General features: G+C 40.5%; 1 protein-coding gene across 3 annotated transcripts; it reads right to left on the minus strand.

Annotated features, from left to right (window-relative positions):
* Positions 1-101: 101 nt before the first annotated feature.
* On the minus strand, positions 102-19,521 carry LOC139950594 (lymphocyte-specific helicase-like). 3 transcript variants are annotated; one of them, XM_071949346.1, is made up of 17 exons: positions 19,460-19,521; positions 18,408-18,601; positions 17,713-17,993; positions 17,009-17,248; positions 16,114-16,201; positions 13,472-13,557; positions 12,113-12,271; positions 11,703-11,855; positions 10,925-11,107; positions 10,199-10,413; positions 8,000-8,125; positions 7,233-7,664; positions 6,179-6,407; positions 5,901-6,020; positions 5,254-5,370; positions 3,159-3,318; positions 102-2,645 (listed from the first exon to the last, which is right to left on the minus strand). In XM_071949346.1, exons 2-17 carry the CDS (start codon positions 18,511-18,513, stop codon positions 2,350-2,352), a joined length of 2,991 nt encoding a protein of 996 aa, XP_071805447.1. In that variant the 5' UTR covers positions 18,514-18,601; positions 19,460-19,521; the 3' UTR covers positions 102-2,349. The 3 variants fall into 3 exon arrangements, with proteins under 3 accessions (XP_071805447.1, XP_071805449.1, XP_071805450.1); XM_071949348.1 differs by lacking the exon at positions 19,460-19,521 and adding an exon at positions 18,897-18,943; XM_071949349.1 differs by lacking the exon at positions 18,408-18,601 and having other exon boundaries at positions 19,460-19,499.
* Positions 19,522-19,866: the final 345 nt, after the last annotated feature.

Genomic DNA, 19,866 nt, shown 5'->3' on the forward strand with positions numbered 1-19,866 from the left:
GGCCATTGAACTATTTTTGAGGTTTTAATGAAGCAAGATTAAATTAAAGCAATATTACACAGGAAATGAAAAAAACTTTCAAACCACAAGAACCAATCAAATGTTTTCTCTTTAGTAATTATCAAACTGTTAAGTTATCAAACACCATTTTATTTAACAACATTACCAATATACTTTAAGAAAATGTGGAAAAGTGGATGGAATGAACTTGGAGCGCTGCCCCAAAGATAACACATGAGACAAATATTAACAAAAGATGAATAAATACATTTTAGACAAACTACTCGGACAGTTAAGTAGACCTCAAAGGCGTTTGCATAGGAAATGTCTAGATTTTCATTCGAGGGTAGGGCCTTTGGGAAAACATTTGGGCAACTTTTGAGGGGCACCAAGGCTAAGACCAGGGCAATTGAGGCTATGGTCACTGTGTAGTGTAGTCCAAGCCTGAAAGTGTTCAACAAATTTACAAGGATATTATTATCATTCCCCAACCTCCCCCCCCCGAGGTGGATGGCAAAATTTTTTGTTCTTCCAAAGTTGCCTCTTTACGTCAATAGGTCAGAAATTTGTTCATATAAATATACTTAGTATGTCTACAGCATAGTGTAAGAATACATTCATTGCAGAAAGGCAAAAGAACAAACAAAAACGGCAAATGCCATAAGCCTCTTTGAGATATGGCGGACACAATGCTACAACACTGTAAAGTTGTGGTAGATTTGTGCCTATTGACCATAGAAACAGAACGTATGTTATTCAGTGAAGTGCGCATTTTAGGCGACGCGGCGTTTACACGTAAACCTAATGACCACTAACATGGTGAGCGTGGCATCAGTCGCGGCGTGTGACGCGCGCGTATCACGTCGGCCATACCTCAAAAAGGCTTATGGGTTTGAATGCAACCTGCGTAACATGCCCGTGGAATTTTTCAAAGGACCTCGGTTAAAGTACTGAATATGCTTCACACACATCAGTGGAAGGGTAAGACTAAACAATATTTATTGGCTCATATGCAAAGTTAAAGGAACGAGTTGGTCTATAAACAGCGTTTGTAATCGTTTGTTATAAAATGCATATGGTTGGAAAGATGTTTTAAAGTAAAATATAATGATCCACACAAGCTTGCCTCGAAATTGCGTGGTTTTCCTTCTACTGTGCGAACTAACATGGTCGGCCATTTATGGGAGTCAAAATGTCTGACTCGCATAAATGGCCGACCGTGTTAGTCGACGAGGTAAAAAGAAAACCGTGCAATTTCGAGGCATGTTTGTGTGGATCACTGTATTCTACTTTTACAGCATCTTTCTACCCATATGTTTTTTATAACAAACGGTTTCAAATGCTTTTCAAAGACCAACTCGACCGATCCAAGGCAACCTGTTCCTTTTAACATTTGTTAATGAATACAACTCAAATCTGACCTTTCCACTCCCATCCTTAAAAAAATGTAATAAACTTTATCTTTTATAATACTTTACATACTATCTGTAAGGAAATAGATACAAAAATAAACGAATAAGCATAAATCAAGTGTTTTTTTCTTTCAACGACTAACTACTCGGCTAAAAAGCTAAATTCTTTTTAAATAGTTTTTTTTTGTGTTAATAGCGAAAAGGAAAACAACACAAACTTGTGTTTTTGGCAATGACATGAACTTTGCAAATACAAAGTTGGTTGACTGTTTATTTTTTTAGCACAACATTGTTAGATATTTAAAGGTAGTAAGAAAGGAAGCATTAAATAGGGAAAGCACTTTTTGGGTTTAGGGAAGGAACATTTTTCTGTGACGCTCTTTGGTAGTGACACTACACAGAATCCTTTCTAGCTTTTATGTTGTCAGTCAATATCTTTGTTTGAGAGTGCCAGTCAGAATGAACTGTCGTGTAGCCAGGGATTACACCCAAGTTTACGATACAATCTGGGAATTCCATCTGTAAAAGGGCAAAGCCATTCTCATTTTGCAAAGGGCACTTCCATTGGAAAACCTTAAAGTTTATGGAAAACTTTTGAAGGGGCACCAAGGCCAAAACCAGGGCAACAGAGGCCATGGGCTCCGTGAAATTTCAGGCCTGCCAGGGGATCACCGTAAGGGGATGCAACTTTTTAATATTAATCAAGTAACAAACCACAAGGGAAACTGACTGAGTAAGTTTTGCATAGTTTGATAATGAACAAACGACAAATTGACTAGAGCGGGACTTGAATGAACGACCTCAAGGTTGACGTACCGGCGCTCTAGCAACTGAGCTATCCAGCCCTAATGTTTATGGTCTCTCAATTTTGTCAACATCTTTGTTGACAGTGTCCAATGAATTGGTCTCCTGGTGTAACATCTAGCCCCATCCCTCGTCAAAGTATCCTCAACTTCTTGTCATCAGCGACATCATCTTCCAAGACTTTGAAGACGCTAGAGTCCGCAACCTCCTTCCTTCCCTTCTTGGCCGGTACTTTCTTCCCCTGGAACTTGGCCAGGAGTTCACTGCGGTCTAGTAAGAGTTTCAGATCCTTGTCGCTGATGACGTCCTGGTTGCAGTTCTTGACGAAGCCGCTGTGATCGCAGGAACGTAGAAGCTCAAGTAGCTCTTTGGGATTGATAAGCGACTTTGAATCTTTGGCCAAGTTCATCTTGCCACCTTTAAATTTTCCTGCGAGAGAAGAAAAGACCTGATCAAAATCTGGGATCTCATATTCCTGATCGTAAGTTTCCAGGGTTTGAACTACACCACTGCAATGTATTTGAGGCCACTTCATCCTAAAGCCTGGTTCTTACTTCCTGCGAATGCAAAGCGCATTTAGGTGACGCAATAACCGGTACACGTTGTTATTCCAATTGTGGCGCAAAGAAACTCGCTTAGCATGAAGCATTAGCAGAAAGTATGAACAGGGCTTAACAGGGGTGAGAGTCATTGCCGCCAAGAGTCTGAAACTGGGATCTAAACTTTAGGAGATACCTGTATGTTGAAATGATGGCAAGCTTGGGGTTTAGATTTCACAGAGCTTTGAGGAACAGTGTCCTCAGCACTATTTAATTAAAATCAATTCAAATTCACTTTATTATTCCCCCGATGAGAAATTCATTTCGGCCTTTACATCAAATTTACACAAATTACAAGTCTGATTTTCGATAATAGTCTGACAATTCTCGTCCTTTGACTAACCTTGATGGATGACCATCTTCTCCAGTCGACGTTTAGCGGCCGCCCTTTCCACAATCTTCTGGTCGATGGTGTTAGAGGTGACCAGGCGATAGATGACCACTGGCTTGGTCTGACCGATACGATGGCAGCGGTCCTGGGCTTGGAGGTCGCTCTGAGGGTTCTATAGGTCGAGAAGATTCCAGTTAAAAGAATGTTATTGAAAGTTTTGTTTTGTTTTGAAAGGTTTGTCATACAAACTTGTAAATATTTTTATTTTGTAATTATTTATTATTGATATCCAACAATGGATAGCCGCCATTTACAGGTATCATTAAAAACAGATAAAACTATGTATAAATAACATATATAAAATTACTTCTGAATGGCTTCTGACAGGCACCCCCCGAACAAAGATATTGACTTAATAGGGAGACCGCCAACATAGGGCTAGATAGCTCAGTTGGTAGAGCGCCGGCACGTTAAACCGGAGGTCGTTGGTTCAAATCCCGCTCTAGTAAATTTTTCTTTGTTCAACCCAAAATCATTTATAAAAAACTGTACCCAGTCAGTTTCCCTTGTGGTTTATTGTTTGATAACAAATTACAATATACAAATTCTATTTAGATCTTTAGAAATATGAATAAGGGTGACTATTCCGCCTTGCTTAGATATTTTTTAAAGGTTTACACAGGTATGTCATACAAACTGGTCAATATTCAAATTGTATTTAGGTCATTAGAAATATGAATGGGTGACTATTCCCCTTTCTTAGATATCTTTATTATGGTTTCAAAGGTTGAAATGTGAGTTTTAAGGTTTCTACATGTATGTCATACAAACTAAACTAATATCCAAATCGTGTTAAGATAATAACATTTATTACTGCCGTTTCTAAGCTAACTAAACGTCATGTATTTTAAGATGTAAATTACTACCTTACAAACAACACAAATGTTTGCAAATAATAATGTGAGAAACACAGGGGTGAGAGTCGTTACTAAAAAAAAATCTGAAACTTGGATACAAATTCAAAGGTATGTTGAAATGATGCCATTTCTACCGTTTGGTAGCCACTGGGGTTATAGATTCCAAGGAGCTTTTGGAAACAGAATCCAAAGCACTATGGAAGTAGACAAAGGAGCAGGATTTCTTTGATTGCTTAAAAAAAATATTGTCTAATTTTCTTGACCAGGCCAACATAAAAAGTCTGAATTCAGCCAAAAGTCTGAACAATCTCATCCCTGGAAACAATGCCTTCAGTCAAAGCATACACAAGTTTAAAACTGACTTCCAAAACTTCATTTTGGTCACAACTTAAACTTTATAAAATGCCCCCCCCCAAAAAAAAAAAAAAAAAAAAAAAAATCATAGGTGGGGGAGGACAGGCCCTCAACTGTAAAAGGACAAGCACTCACCAATACACAACAAAATGCATAATGTGATATCCCAACTCTCAAATGTATAACAATAATCAAATAAGACATTTATATAGTTCAGGATGCAGGACCCTCCATGTGCAACACAAAACATAAAAAAATGAAATATATGAGACAATTTGTTACAAAAATGTAGATTCAAACATGTGAGTCATAAAAATTCACCCGAAAGTCATAACAGAGTCAGCTTGGCAAATTTATGAATATGTAAGTCATTCAACGAAGGTGCAATGAAGTTGACAGCTTACATAAGATAAGACTAACTAAGATACATCTCCTGCAAGTAAGTCATTTCTTAAAACACAGTAGTGCACAATACAATAGCACAGCACAGTAAAATACATTAGAATTAGAAGGTCAGAGGTCAAAATGTCTGGGTCTACGCTACTATACATCCATATCACAGTAAAACAATTCATCTAAACTCTAAAAGTCTAAATCGAAATGGTTTGGTAAAAACCAAAATGATATTCCTAGGGGGTTCTGTTAAAAATTTCCTCCCAGAATGCTATTATTAGGAGCATGGTAAGAGCCAGGCTCTCCACAAGTTAAAGAGAATTTGAAAAAAAACATGTGTTCTTTCTCCCCCATTGCACCTTTGGACATGCATATAGACTATAAGGTCAAGTCACTGCAATGGTTAGGGATCAAGTGGCAGCAATACAATCCTTAACACTTACCCAATCACTGTCAAAGATGATAACAGTGTCGGCTGATGTGAGATTAATGCCAAGGCCTCCAGCCCTCGTACTCAGCAAGAACAGAAACACCTCTTCGTTTTTGTTGAACTCACCGATCTACAGAAACACAAAATAACATCAATCAGTCCACAATTTAGTTGTTAAAATCAATAAGAAAGTGTTAACAAATTCTGATGACACCCCCCCCGACTTTGAAAAAAAAAAAAAAAATTATTATGAGAGATTTCCCACCGTCAAAAGGCCACAGACGCCCACTTGGGCTATCGACCCAAACCAACTGTGACCTTGGGCTGAAACTGGTCACCCCTTCAAAGTCTGTAAGGATGAAGGCTTGGGTACAACTAGGAGCCTTTATTGTAAAAGGCAGAATGCACTACCTTTTCAAATTTTCATGAAGCAATTATGGTTAGGTGCCTTTCTCGAGGGCACAAGCGTCATGACCAGGATCTGAACCCACACTTAGCTTCTGAGCTTGGGTGAGGGAAACTAAGACTGCTAGGCCACGAAATGAAACAACTAAACGTAAAGACAACAAAATGTTCTCTTTGAGAATTTACGGAACATTCAGAAACCTGTTCCCAGGACATAAATATACAACGTCAAAGTATCCCTTGTGTAACACTCACCTGTTCTTGTCTGTCAGTAAGGTTTGTTGTGCCATCTAGTCTGCAGTAGTTATAACTGCGTAGGTAGCAATAATCTTCTAAAATGTCTAACATACGAGTCATCTGTGAAAACAGCAAGACCTTTCGGAGAACAAAGAAAAAAGAGGGAAATTTTAATGCGATTGGTAAAATATTTTCCTTTCTTGTGGACTATATCGGTTAGAAAATGAGTGCATCACAAAACTGAATTTGACATGGAAGCCCCTCTATAGACAATTCAGAATCAAATTTTGGTTTACCTTATGACCCCGTTTCTTCAGGGCGGGTAGCAGCCTGTCTAGAACCAGGAACTTCCCTGATGAGGAGACTACTTCTTCATCGACACGGTACTCCTGCGTCTCAGGGTCCAGTGGATACTCCAAGAGGTACGGATGATTGCAGCATTTGCGTAATTGACTCATGACATTCTTGAACTTGATGTTCAACTCGACGTCTTTGGGGGCCTCCTTAGGGGCTTTCTTTGCAGCTCTGCAATGTACAGGAGGAAATAACATTAATACTCTTAATTCATCTGCCATTTCTTTGAGAGCAATGCCGTTGTGAGCTGAGATGGTTACACCTTTGGTCACCCACAGAATCCAGGCATCTGCAACCTTATGCTTGCTTCCAAAATTTTCTTCAGCAGCGTATTAGCTCTTTGGTAGCCCCGAGTAGCCCTGGTTGTCACTGCAGTGTCTCTGGGGGCATGCTGGGGGGGGGGGGGGCAGAAATTTCTCCTGGACTTCAGTCGGGGCCTTGCTGGAGCATGGACTAATGGGTGGTGGCGAGTGTCATCCATCTGCTTTGAGCGCTCACCAAACTCTTCCTAACTTGAGATTAATCTTAGGACTTTAGAACGAGTTAAGTTCCGTGTCCAAAGGCGTAGGATGCATTGAACCCATTCTAAGTTAGGACGAGTAACTCGCCTTATCTTGAGATAGGATTAATCCTATCGTTTTGTGAAATCGGCTGCTGGACACTTTTGGTAATTACTCAAAATAATTATTAGCAAAAAACCTTACTTGGTAACGAGTAATGGAGAGATGTCGATAGTATAAAACATTGTGAGAAACGGCTCCCTCTAAAGTAACGTGGTTTTCGAGAAAGTAATTTTCCATGAATTTGATTTCGAGACCTCAGATTTAGAATTTGAGATCTCAAAATCAAGCATCTAAACGCCCACAACTTCGTGTGACAAGGGTGTTTTTTCTTTCATAGTTATCTTGCAACTTCAAAGACCAAGTGAGGAGACTGGTCTTTGACAATTACCAATAGTGTCCAGTGTCTTTAAAGTATATTTGTTGAGTGGCTTACTTTTGGCAGCAGTCAGCGTTATCAGAGAGTTTCTGTACCCACTCTTCAATATCACCATCATCTGATCCAGCCTCTCCCATCAGGGCGTAGTTCACCTCCGCTCGAGACTTTCTTACAATCCTCCCGCTTGTCCCAACCTCCTCCTCTTTCTCAGCCTCCCCCTGTTGGTGTTTCTCCTTCATCTTCCCCAAGATGGTCTTATCCACCAGGGATTTGTAGAGTTCCTCCTGGAGGGACGTCAAAGGAGCCTGGACGAGGATTTCTTTCTTGGGAGGGATGTTGAGCTCAACGTCTGTTTTGAGTCGACGCAAGAGGAATGGGGTGAGGATCTGGTGGAGCATGGAGACGATGTGCTGCTCTCGTTCTTGAGCGACGATGGCTTCATCTCCGCCTTCCTTTGCCAGCGTCGAGAAATCAAACCATGACTCAAAACTGCATGGAGAAAGACAAATCCAAGACAGACAATGAAGTTTGATGTGTTGTTTTTGATAGCTCAATTTCAAAGGATAACTTTATCCTCAACAAAGTAAACCAAACTTGTAACAATGAAAGTTGATGGCAGTTAATGGTTGTATGGGTTCCGACTGGCAAGTTATGGACAAAATAGGGAGACCGCCAACCTAGATAGCTCAGTGGGTAGAGCACCAGTACAGGGGTTGCAGGTTAAAGTTCAGCTCTCGTCAATTTGTTTTATTGTCCAACCCTAAAATAAAAGCTATTTTGTATGATATACTCTAAAAAGGCTATGTAAGTACATAAAAACTTACGTCTTGAGATCATCAAAGACCTCTGGAAGAAGGAAGTTAAGCATCGACCACAGCTCAGCGAGATTGTTCTGTAGTGGGGTTCCTGTGAGTAGAAGTCGGTTTGCCGAGTGGTACATCTTGAGTTCTCTGCAAGATAGTTAGTAGAGGGCAAGACACTTTACTGTAATTGCTTCTCTTCACTGAGGGGGGTAAATGGGTACCTGTGAGGGCAGAGATGGTTCTTTTGGTTGGTTTAGCTTAGTGCGCGACATATTTGGCGGAACAGGCTATATACTCTCCAGGCAGCTGAGATGGTTTAAGGAATGAAATGGCCCAGTGATCAGGTTGATAATGTTGGAATCCTTATGAAACTTCTATTACGACAGCATAAAACAGCATAAATTAAGTATTTAACTATGCTCACCTCAATGAATCGTTAAAACAATGACGTTTCTGACGTAATTTGTTCAAAGATTACGAAAGTTTTCCTTCATGTAGAGTCAATCACGATCAAAAGAAAAAGCAAATCGCCATCTTTAAATTAGATTCGGTTATTTTTATGAATGAACCGAGTGACACTGTCTAAAACTAATATCAATCCGCCCAAACAATCTCATTCACAAACGAACAGCGCCCTCTAGTGACATTGTTATTTTATTTTAAATAGCGCCCTCTAGCTGCGAAAAAAAAACTATTCGAATATTCGGTTAATTTCGGATAGTTTGGTATCCGAATATCAAAATTTCACTATTCGCCCAGCACTATACACAACCATACATAAGTCAAGTGGAAACTACACAACCATACACAAGGGGAAACTACACAACCATACACAAGGGGAAACTACACAACCATACACAAGTCAATGGGAAACTACACAACCATACACAAGTCAATGGGAAACTACACAACCATACACAAGTCATTGGGAAACTACACAACAATACACCAGTCAATGGGAAACTACACAACAATACACCAGTCAATGGGAAACTACACAACCATACACAAGTCAATGGGAAACTACACAACCATACACAAGTCAATGGGAAACTACACAACTATACACAAGGGGAAACTACACAACCATACACAAGTCAATGGGAAACTACACAACCATACACAAGTCAATGGGAAACTACACAACCATACACAAGTCATTGGGAAACTACACAACCATACACAAGTCAATGGGAATTGACACAACCATACACCAGTCAATGGGAAACTATACAACCATACACAAGTCAATGGGAAACTACACAACCATACACATGTCAATGGGAAACTACACAACCATACACAAGTCAATGGGAAACTACACAACCATACACAAGTCAATGGGAAACTACACAACCATACACAAGTCAATGAGAAACTACACAACCATACACAAGTCAATGGGAAACTACACAACCATACACAAGTCAATGGGAAACTACACAACCATACACAAGTCAATGGGAAACTACACAACCATACACATGTCAATGGGAAACTACACAACCATACACAAGTCAATGAGAAACTACACAACCATACACAAGTCAATGGGAAACTACACAACCATACACAAGTCAATGGACACTTAACAACCATACACAAGTCAATGGGAAACTACACAACCATACACAAGTCAATGGGAAACTACACAACCATACACAAGTCAATGGACACTTAACAACCATACACATGTCAATGGGAAACTACACAACCATACACAAGTCAATGAGAAACTACACAACCATACACAAGTCAATGGGAAACTACACAACCATACACAAGTCAATGGACACTTAACAACCATACACAAGTCAATGGGAAACTACACAACCATACACAAATCAATGAGAAACTACACAACCATACACATGTCAATGGAAAACTACACAACCATACACAAGTCAATGGACACTTAACAACCATACACAAGTCAATTGGAAACTACACAACCATACACATGTCAATGGACACTTCACAACCATACACAAGTCAATTGGAAACTACACAACCATACACAAGTCAATGGGAAACTACACAACCATACACAAATCAATGAGAAACTACACAACCATACACAAGTCAATGAGAAACTACACAACCATACACATGTCAATGGAAAACTACACAACCATACACAAGTCAATGGACACTTCACAACCATACACAAGTCAATGGGAAACTACACAACCATACACAAGTCAAGTTTTGTGGACATACCTGATGAGTCTGCAATTGAGATTCTTAATCCTATGCCCCTCATCAACGATGATGTACTTCCAGAGATGATTGGCGAGATGTTTTCTGTCGATCATGACGATCTCATACGATGTCACGACTACCGGCTGGGTCTTGAACTCTCCAAAATGCTTCCGAATCTGGCGCCGCTTCTTTTCTCTTTCATCGGGATGACCATGGTATAGAATCACCTTAATCTGTGATAAAAGAAAAAGCGAAATCGCAGCATGAGAGCAGAGTTCTGAACTTAGTGGTTACCTGCTCGCCAAATAAAAGTTGGGGGTGTTTAATTTTGAAATCCCGTTTTGAAGTTTTCCTTACAGTTCAAGTTCAATTCAAACAACATTTATTTCCATATCACAGAAAGACGAAAATATAGAAGTGCATGCAGAAAAAGGACAACTTATTAAGTAAACTAACAAGAGATGCATACAAAGGAAGTGATATGGGGGCAAATCTCAGAAAAGACCGCCAATTCTAAATCTGAGGTCTCAAAATCAAATTCCTGGAAAATTACTTCTTTCTCAAAATCTAACACTTCAGAGGGAGCCGTTTCTCACAATGTTTTTATACCATCAACAGCTCCCCATTACTCGTTACCAAGAAAAGTTTTATGCTAATAATTATTTTGAGCAATTACGAATAGTGTCCGCTGCCTTAAAATATTTGGTCTCTTGAGTTTCAGCGCTTCCCACCCGTCAAACTTACCGATGGTGTAAACCGTTCAAACTCTGACATCCAGTTGGAGAGTGTTGAGAGTGGGGCAACCACGAGGAACGGACCAGGCACCCCCATCTTGATGATGTGAGCAAACAGACCGATACACTGAACCGTCTTCCCTAGACCCATCTCATCACCAAGGATACCATTCACACCATTCTCATACAACACCTGACAGGAAGTACAAAGAAATAATACAAATTTATTGAATCTATAGACCTTTTAGCCAATACCCAGGAGCGCGCGTAAAGCTTGAAATTAGGTGCATTGTGGTCTAGCTGGCGATCAAATTCTATCTATAGCTATCCCACAATGCACCTCATTCAACAGTTTGCGCTTGCACAATGGTATTTGCGAAAAGGTCTATTGTGCTCTCTCTAGAACCAGCCTGTCCGAGGGAACAGTAAAAATGGCAAAAGAAAAATGACACAGAAACAGTTTAAGAAAAAGTCCACTAGCAAAAAATAAGCAAAATAGAACTCAAAGCCTTATGATACAATAGGCGCGTTAACACCAGAATACTGTCAAAACAATGCAACTTAGGTACCATAAAGCATTTACAAAGTTCACAATAAAATATTAAGCATAAAAACTGACAAATACAAGAAGCAAATACAGAAACAGAAAGCCTTTAAAGACATACTGAACAGAAACGACAACAAGTGATCGTTGCTGAAATTGTTGATGTAAAAATACAATCATTTTTGATACCCTTCTTCTCTGGTGTTTTTGAGAAAGATTTGAGACAGAATACATTGTGCCTTACCTTGAGCCACTCAATACCTTCCACTTGGTATTTCCTGAGCCTGCCGCCAGTGAAGAGATCCGGCTGTAAATCAGAGATTTTCTCCCCATTAATGGTTCGACTGAACGTGTCCACAAACTCCTCTGTTTTGGCTGTTGATGGCAATGTGGCGACCTTTCAATGCAAAGATAAAACATGATAACCGAGATCAGCATACAACATCATCATCATTACCAAAAATGTATAATGATAATTTAATAATACCAGCCTTGCCATGTCAACTCTTGTGGTTTGCCCTCGTCAGATGACAAACTTTCTTGAGATGCTTCGCTGCTCGCGATAAACATGATAACCGAGATCAGCATACGACATCATCATCATTACCACAAATGTATAATAATAATTTAATAATACCAGCCTCGTCATCTCACCTCTTGTGGTTTGCCCTCGTCAGTTGACAAACTTTCTTGAGATGCTTCGCTGCTCGAATCCTGAGAGTTTTTCTCTTTCATCGTGGATGAACTCTCGTCCTTGCTCTTCTTCTTTTCTAGTTCCTCCTGCTCCTGTTTAACTTTCTTGGAAGTCAAAGTCTGAAAAGTGATTGCGATAGAACGTCAACGATAGAGCAGTTTAAAATGACATCATCAGCAACTTCAACATATATAATGTCATTTACTCACTATTAAACAAGGCAGGGAAAAGTCACCGGATTAAAATTGTACGTAGCTAAGCGCTTATGGGGCTAAGCGCTTCCATAAGCGCTGATTCCTTGGTAACAGTATGGAGAGCCATGAAATCGGGCCCCGGTGGCTAAAGGCAGTTGGAATCCTATGCGTTAATACCGGTATCTGCTCTAGCAATGGAAAGGACGTGGGTTTGAATCCAAGCATGTGGATTTTGTTCAATAAACTCGAGTATGCAGCGCTTAAAGGAACACGTTGCCTTGGATCGGACGAGTTGGTCAAAACAAAAGCGTTTGTAACCGTTTTTTATAAAATGCATATGGTTGGAAAGATGTTTTAAAAGTAGAATACAATGATCCACACAAGTTTGCCTCGAAATTGCGTGGTTTTCCTTCTACTGTGCGAACTAACATGGTCGGCCATTTATGGGAGTCAAAATTTTGACCCCCATAAATGGCCGACGTGTTAGTCGACAAGGTAAAAGGAAAACCACGCAATTTCGAGGCATTTTTGTGTGGATCATTGTATTCTACTTTTACAACATCTTTCTACCCAGATGCATTTTATAAAAAACGGTTACAAACGCTTTTCAAAGACCAACTCGACCGATCCAAGGCAACATGTTCCTTTAACACATATCAGCTTTAGGGCTAAAACAAATTATGTTCTGTAATCCCGATGCAAAAATATCATCCAATACACATGAGCAATCACAAAGCTTGGAAACATGTACGCATGAATTCTGACACGCTGGCTGAAATCCTGCTACTGAGCTTGTACTTTTAAGCATTAGAACAGAGTGCTACTCTTCACTTCAGGCATGCAACTGCCCGTTGAAAAAAAAAAGAGGAAAATTTTCAAAGGCACAACGCAAGTGCGGAGCGAGGCAGCCGAAACGCCACGGGACATGATACCCACAATGGTACCCTAGAAAATGATGAGGTTTATTATGCTCTTTTTTAGCATGTACTAGGCTTATTTTACATGATTGTAGTTTTTTTTTTTTCGTTTTTTTAAATACTTTTTTTTCTTTTTTTTTCACGTAAAAAAAAAAAAAAAAAACTAAAACGCGGAATTCCGCGGAAGAGTTGCATGCCTGACACTTACCGATTTGTCGATGTAATCCGCTATACTGTAGGTTTCTTCCCTTCTTCTTTTGCGACCTTTGCTTTTCGGTTGCTCTTCAGTATTTTCTAAAGTAAAACAAATTACAAACTATGAGTTTCAGGACCTGAATTTGGGGGAAAATCCATAGCACCACAAAAGTTGCAGCTCAAAATATTTACTGGATCGGAATTCTAGAAAGTTTAGCTACACACTTTTGACCATAAATTGAAAACGCACTACAGATAGATCGCTCGTCATCATATACCGTATTTTCCTGCGGATAAGACGCGTCTTATCTGACTTTTTAGACCCCAAAAACATCGATGCGTCTTATCTTTCGGTGCGCCTTGTCTGCTGACGATTGATTTTTTTTTATGATCACTGCGTGAAATAAAAAATACCTTCATGTCCAGTTCAAATCAACGATCTTTGTGTGAAGAATCCTTACTCAATAATGCGGTCGAACAAGGCTATTCAGACACTGTGACCGTATTTTCGTTCGAACAATGCCGCAATCCCCCAGACGGTCCAATTATTCCAACAATGCTGCAACGTGTTTATTCCCCATGACCGTGCTTTCATTCCATTAATGCCGCAATGCGTCTAGCTTTCGGTCCAACAGACGTCGGCAGTGTACAAACGTTTTTCTGTGTGGCCGGGTATTCGTTCCGAAAACGATAGACAGTCAATAACTTCATACAAACGTCATTCACCCAACCGCTATTGTGTGGTAAACTTTGAGGGTTTATTTTATTTTATTGCTTCAAAACTTCGGGTAGGAACGGTTGTTAAAATCATGGTTGCCCTTGCATGAAACTTGCCTGTAAAATCAACGATGTCCAAGTTCAGACTCGAAAATCTCTCAAAACGACACAGAAAATTAGCCCCAAAACGCAACCGTTCCGAGGTCTGTAAATTTAATCACGCAACATAAAAGCAGATATCACGCCTATAGTCGTTGTTACTGTGAGTGTGACAATAAATACAAGAAACATTGAACGCTAGAGGGCGTTTTGGAACATTGTAATAGACCTTATCGCAAATACCAATGCGCAAGCGCAGACTGTTGAATGAGGTGCATTGTGGGATAGACATGAATCAAATTTTGCTACCAGCTAGACCACAATGCATCTAATTCCAAGCTTTACGCGCGCGCCCCAGTATTTGCGAAAAGGTCTATAGCGTGAGGTTAAACGCCCTCTATTGGTAAAAAATACGTGAACCAGCAATAAACGCATTGAGACAAGACTCGACGTGTCTGGGCTAGACTGCGCCCCTGTCTTTATCCGGAAGGTCCCTGCCGCTAGATCCAGTGATTCCCTTTGGATACAATGAACGTGCAGTGATATAGATGCCCAATAGTCACTGCTCTCAAGTCCGCAATGGAATTTGACCGCATACGTTCAGGCTATGTCTGGGCATGCTTGGGATCCGCACAGTCACGTGGGAATTTTGGCGCATTTCCAGGCAGCGCAAATGCGACGGCTTAGCGCAACCCGTCGGCGAACATCGTTCAATACGGTGCCCACATGGTCTCCAACATCTGTTGTGCAATCTCGAGATTGAGCAGCGCAATCCACTGTGTACATGTGCATATTAATGTGCATGCAGCGACATCCCGGCCGGAGGATACATTACTACACCCACACGCTACGTCCGTCTGTCGTTGCAATGTATCTGTATCAGCAAGGATCCTCGTAGTTTGCGGGGACGTCGGATGGATGTGTCCAGGGAGGCATTGTGTTCATGTTGCAAATAAAATTAACTTCAGACAGTGCGTGGACCATGGTTTCTGCCCGCTGATTGGGCCGAACTTTATGTTATTTACAATATACAGCGTTGGCTGATTGGATAAAGGTCGGTATATGTAGGTTCTCAAAGGCAACAAATTACGTCTTTGTGTCAATGTACCGACAACGGGTGGTGCCAGGTGTTCTTTTGTTTGTGGTTAAACGTGCGCCTTGTGCGGCGGTGCGCCTTGTCTGCTGACGTTTGAATTCTTTTTGGTCATTTTAGCGTCCTGCGCCTTGTCCGCCGAGCGTCTTATCCGCAGGAAAATACGGTAGTTGAAAAACTCAAGACTACTGGCCCAACACTGAAATCAACAGCCTGGGATCTGCGGCTTTGATTCCGAAGAGCCTGAATCAGGCATTGGCTTAAGCTTGGGCGATATCAATTTATTTTATTCACAATATATCGCCGACAATATATCGCGATATTTGATATAATCGCGATTAATTTAATTTGACATCATCAGTCTTCAAACTCCCAGTGAAAGTTGTAGAAGAGACAGTCATAGCATAAGAGAGGTGTTCTAATGACCTGTTCTTCTGGTGTTACTCCAAACCTATGGGGTGCAAGATGTCTCAGCTGAGAAATACATCGCGATATTGCGATATTTATCGATATCGCGATATATCGCCGGTAAGGGACACCCTATGAGGAAATTGTAAACTTCTACTGGAGCATTTCAAGGGCACCAAGGCATTTTCTTGTTGATAAGGGACATCCTATGAGGCAAGTGTAAACTTCTACTGGAGCATTTAAAGGGCACTGAGGCAATGACTAGGGGCAACGGAGGCTATCACCTTCGTTGCCTCCATGAAGTATCAGGCCCGTCAGCCCAAAATTTATTTTCCTACCTGGCACTTCTTGGCTTGTTGTCTCCTGTTTCTTGTGACGGCCACTCCTCCGAGTTGTTGGTCCACTCTCTGGACTTCTACATGTCATCTGTAAGTCAAATATTCAATGAGTTTGGGTTTAACAAAGACAAATTTACTGAAGCGGAATTTGAACCAACGAACTCCAGTTTAATGTAATAACCATATTTATAACGCGCCTTTTGCCAAAGGACACAAAGCACCAGGTATTATTACTGCAAGGAGTGGGACGAAGTTTGAGATATAAGACTTAACCCTTAGCACCATGTAATGGTTTACAAGGTGCTTTGGCGCAATATGCTGCCAATCCAGCCAGGAACACCGGGGCGAACCCCTTCTCTTTACGATAAGTGCACTGGGTTCTTTTACATGCATTTACACAACACATGGGACCAACGGCTTTGCGTCCCATCCGAAGGACGAAGCAATGGTTGAGTGTCTCGCTTAAGGACACAAGTGTCCGCGGCTTGGGGTTCGAACCCACACTCTGCTGATCAGAAACACCAGAGTTTGAATTCGGTGCTCTTAACCGCTCGGCCACGACACTTCCACAAAATGGATGTTGTTGGCATCTACCAACTGAGCTTTCAAGCCCTATGTTGGCGATCTCCCTGTTTTGTCAATATTATTGATCGGGGGTGCCAGTCGGCAGCCGTAGGGCTAAATAGCTCGTTTGGTAGAGCGCAAACTGCGTAAATTTGAATAAGGAGTTATATTTTGGGTCATAACGCCTTTGAACCATGTGACGTTTAACATCACTCATTAACCAATACTACGCAAAACAAGAACTGCGCGCATACCATCAGCCCAATTTCAATGGAGGGTTTAGCTGTAAACAAAATGGCATTTCAATTTATAGGTAGTCATGGTTTCATACCTTGCTTTCTTTATTTTCCTTTTCTTCTTTCTTGTTCTTGACGCTAGACCCGCTCTTTTTCTTGACGTCGGTTTCCTGTTTGTTCTTTTTGGTTCTCTTCTCCTGCCTCAGTTTCTCTTTCATCTGCTGTTCCTCCATCTTGTTCAGGAGGAAGCGGGAGTAGATGCTGCTCTTCTCCAGGAGATGCTGAAGCCGACTGTATCTGTGTTCGTCTTGCTCCTTCTGCCATGCTGAGATCGCCTGTCCGTTCATAAACACCATTGTATTATTATTTAAACTTCCTTTAAAAAATATCAAATTATTGTCCAGAATCCATCCTTTCACACTGACCATCAATTGTACTCACCACTTTACTTCTATTGGTTCATAGCCACCCATTGTTTCTGAAATAGAAACTTTGCATGGCTAGTAACTTGAACTTTGAGGTATGCACTTGGCAAAACCATGGTCAGCCGCAGTACAGCTTTTCCTGTCAATTAAGCCAAGCCTACATGGAGCCCAAGTTGAGGTCATATTTGGCACCAATTGGGTTCATACCTTGTCAACAACTTAATCCAATTGATTTACAATGTAAGCTATAACTTCTAAAAGTAAAGAAAGTTGTGAACAAAATGTTATTTTTCGGTGTCAAGTTCATGTTTGCTTGGAATTGCCCACCTGCATGTAAGTGAGGCTACATCAAACCTATCCTCCACGTCACATACCTCTTTTTGCAATCTCTTCTCATCCTCTTTACTCTTGCGATTAAGTTCCTTTTCTTCATCCAGCATGCTCTCAGTAATCAAGCCATCAAGAGGCACACAGCCTAGATCGTTAGCGGTGTCCGATTCGTCTGTAGTGTCAGGACTATCTGGCGCTCTGCTGTCGACGGCTTTGTCTGTAATGTTAGGACTGTCTGGGGTTCTGCTACTGGGACCTGCACCCTCGCTGCCTGTGGCTGCCATCTCAGTGTCGGTGCTTGGGGTCGATTTATGAGGAATAGTATCTGTATTGTACCAAAATATAATACACAGATTCATTCAACTTTCTTCAGAGCTCTGTAAGTTGTTTTGAATTTAGGGAGTCAATAACAAAAAGGTAAGGTTTTAGCTAAAAGAGAATTTGTATAAGTTATAAGTTACATTTTGGTTATCAAAGTGACCTCTCAGCAGTAAAGCTGTTGGCCACCATCTTGCTTTTTTCACAGAGCTTGAACAACATGGACAACAGAGGGTGCTTTCCTGCATATGGAATTTAGTCTCGGCCCAAGACATCAATGATCGGCACTGCGTAGTGTATAATGTACTGTGCTTCTTGTAAATTGATCGCTGACGTCTGTGTCAAGACTAATTCCCTGCCATCTGCATATTGGACATGTTGTTGGCAAGTTGATGGCAAATAATAGGAATGGAATAAAGACCTGTTATTTTGGATCTCTGTTCCAGGGCAACGTCTTCTGGATGGTCTGCCTCTTGGATTGGTTTGTTTGGGGAGACATCAGTTGGAGGCAACGCTACTGCTGCCATCTGATTGGTCAGGTATGGTTGGTCAGGTAGCAGGATCCGCGCTCAGCTAGGGTTCTAGGGTGCAATAGTTTGAGTCTTGACACTCAAACTGTGAAAAAACAAAATTAAACCAATCGCTCATCATTAAATTCACTTCAGCTCGAATATGGCACTTGTTGCAGCAAGTGTCGTAGTGCCCTGTGCTTTTGCTGCCCTCTGGCTTTGCAAAATTACAATAAAAACTAAATAGACTTTCCCCTTTTTAGGAGTGCTTTCCTACTAATTATAAAGAGGAAAGCTGCTGTTCTGTGCCCCTTCAACAATTCAAAGAGAGAACGTTCTTTTATCTTAAGACCTGAATACAAACAAATAACTTTCTTATGTAAAAACACAGACCACCATACCAGGCATGGAATCTGTGACCTCTGTTGCCCTGGTCTTGACCTTTGACTTGGTGCCCCTTCATAGTGGAAGATGCAAAGAAGAAATAGAAGTGGAGGTAGCTAGAAATACAAATAGTCTCCCACAAAAACGGCTGCTGTCCAGAGATTAAGCAATTTTCAGTACAGTTTTATATTTCAAAAATCTGTTTTTTTATATTGGACGTTGTTTTCCTCTGTCATAATAATAATTTAAAATAGTAGCAGTCTACTTTTAGTCGCTAACTACTGCAACTTTTAGTAGCAAACTAAAATTATGTCAAAACAAATAAGTATAATTGACCATGTTGACCATGCCGAGTTCTGGCAGCGCAGACGACAGCACACAACTTAATGACTTCACCTGCATGTTCGCAAGAAGATTTTAGTCGGCCTAAAACGCTGTGTTTTACTGTAAAAATCACATGTCATTCTACTTAAATAACTTACTTTAAAAAGTAAACTAATAAGCAATGACCAATTCCAGAAATTTTGTTTAAATTTCAGCTAAATTAGCAAAAATATTCCCACAAACCCTTCTCACTTACCTTGCCTGTGTTTCCAGCTATATTAAAATGCACGACAGCGTTTCGCGCGGATTTTCATTCATGTGTTTCATAACCAACCCTCGTGCTTGGCATATGAGAGTCTGGTACACAATAAAATCCTTGATAGGTACAGCTCACTCAAAAGAGGCAGCGGCCAGACACTATTCTATTTTTAGCATTCTGTATTTTAATTTTTTAAAGGGCAAGCTAAACAACAAGGGGCATTGAGTAGGAACTATTTGAGATAAAGTTTTAAGAATTACCACAATTTTAGCATGATTGTTAAAATTGGCATAAGTTCATGAACACTTTGTATTTTTTCAAATATCAGACTTTCAAAATAATGATTTTTAAGTAAATTTATGTAGCAGCAGCTGATGATAGACGATGATCTGCATTAAAGTTTG

This window comes from Asterias amurensis, chromosome 18, assembly GCF_032118995.1.
Source record: "Asterias amurensis chromosome 18, ASM3211899v1".
In the NCBI taxonomy this organism is placed as follows: Eukaryota; Metazoa; Echinodermata; class Asteroidea; order Forcipulatida; family Asteriidae; genus Asterias; species Asterias amurensis.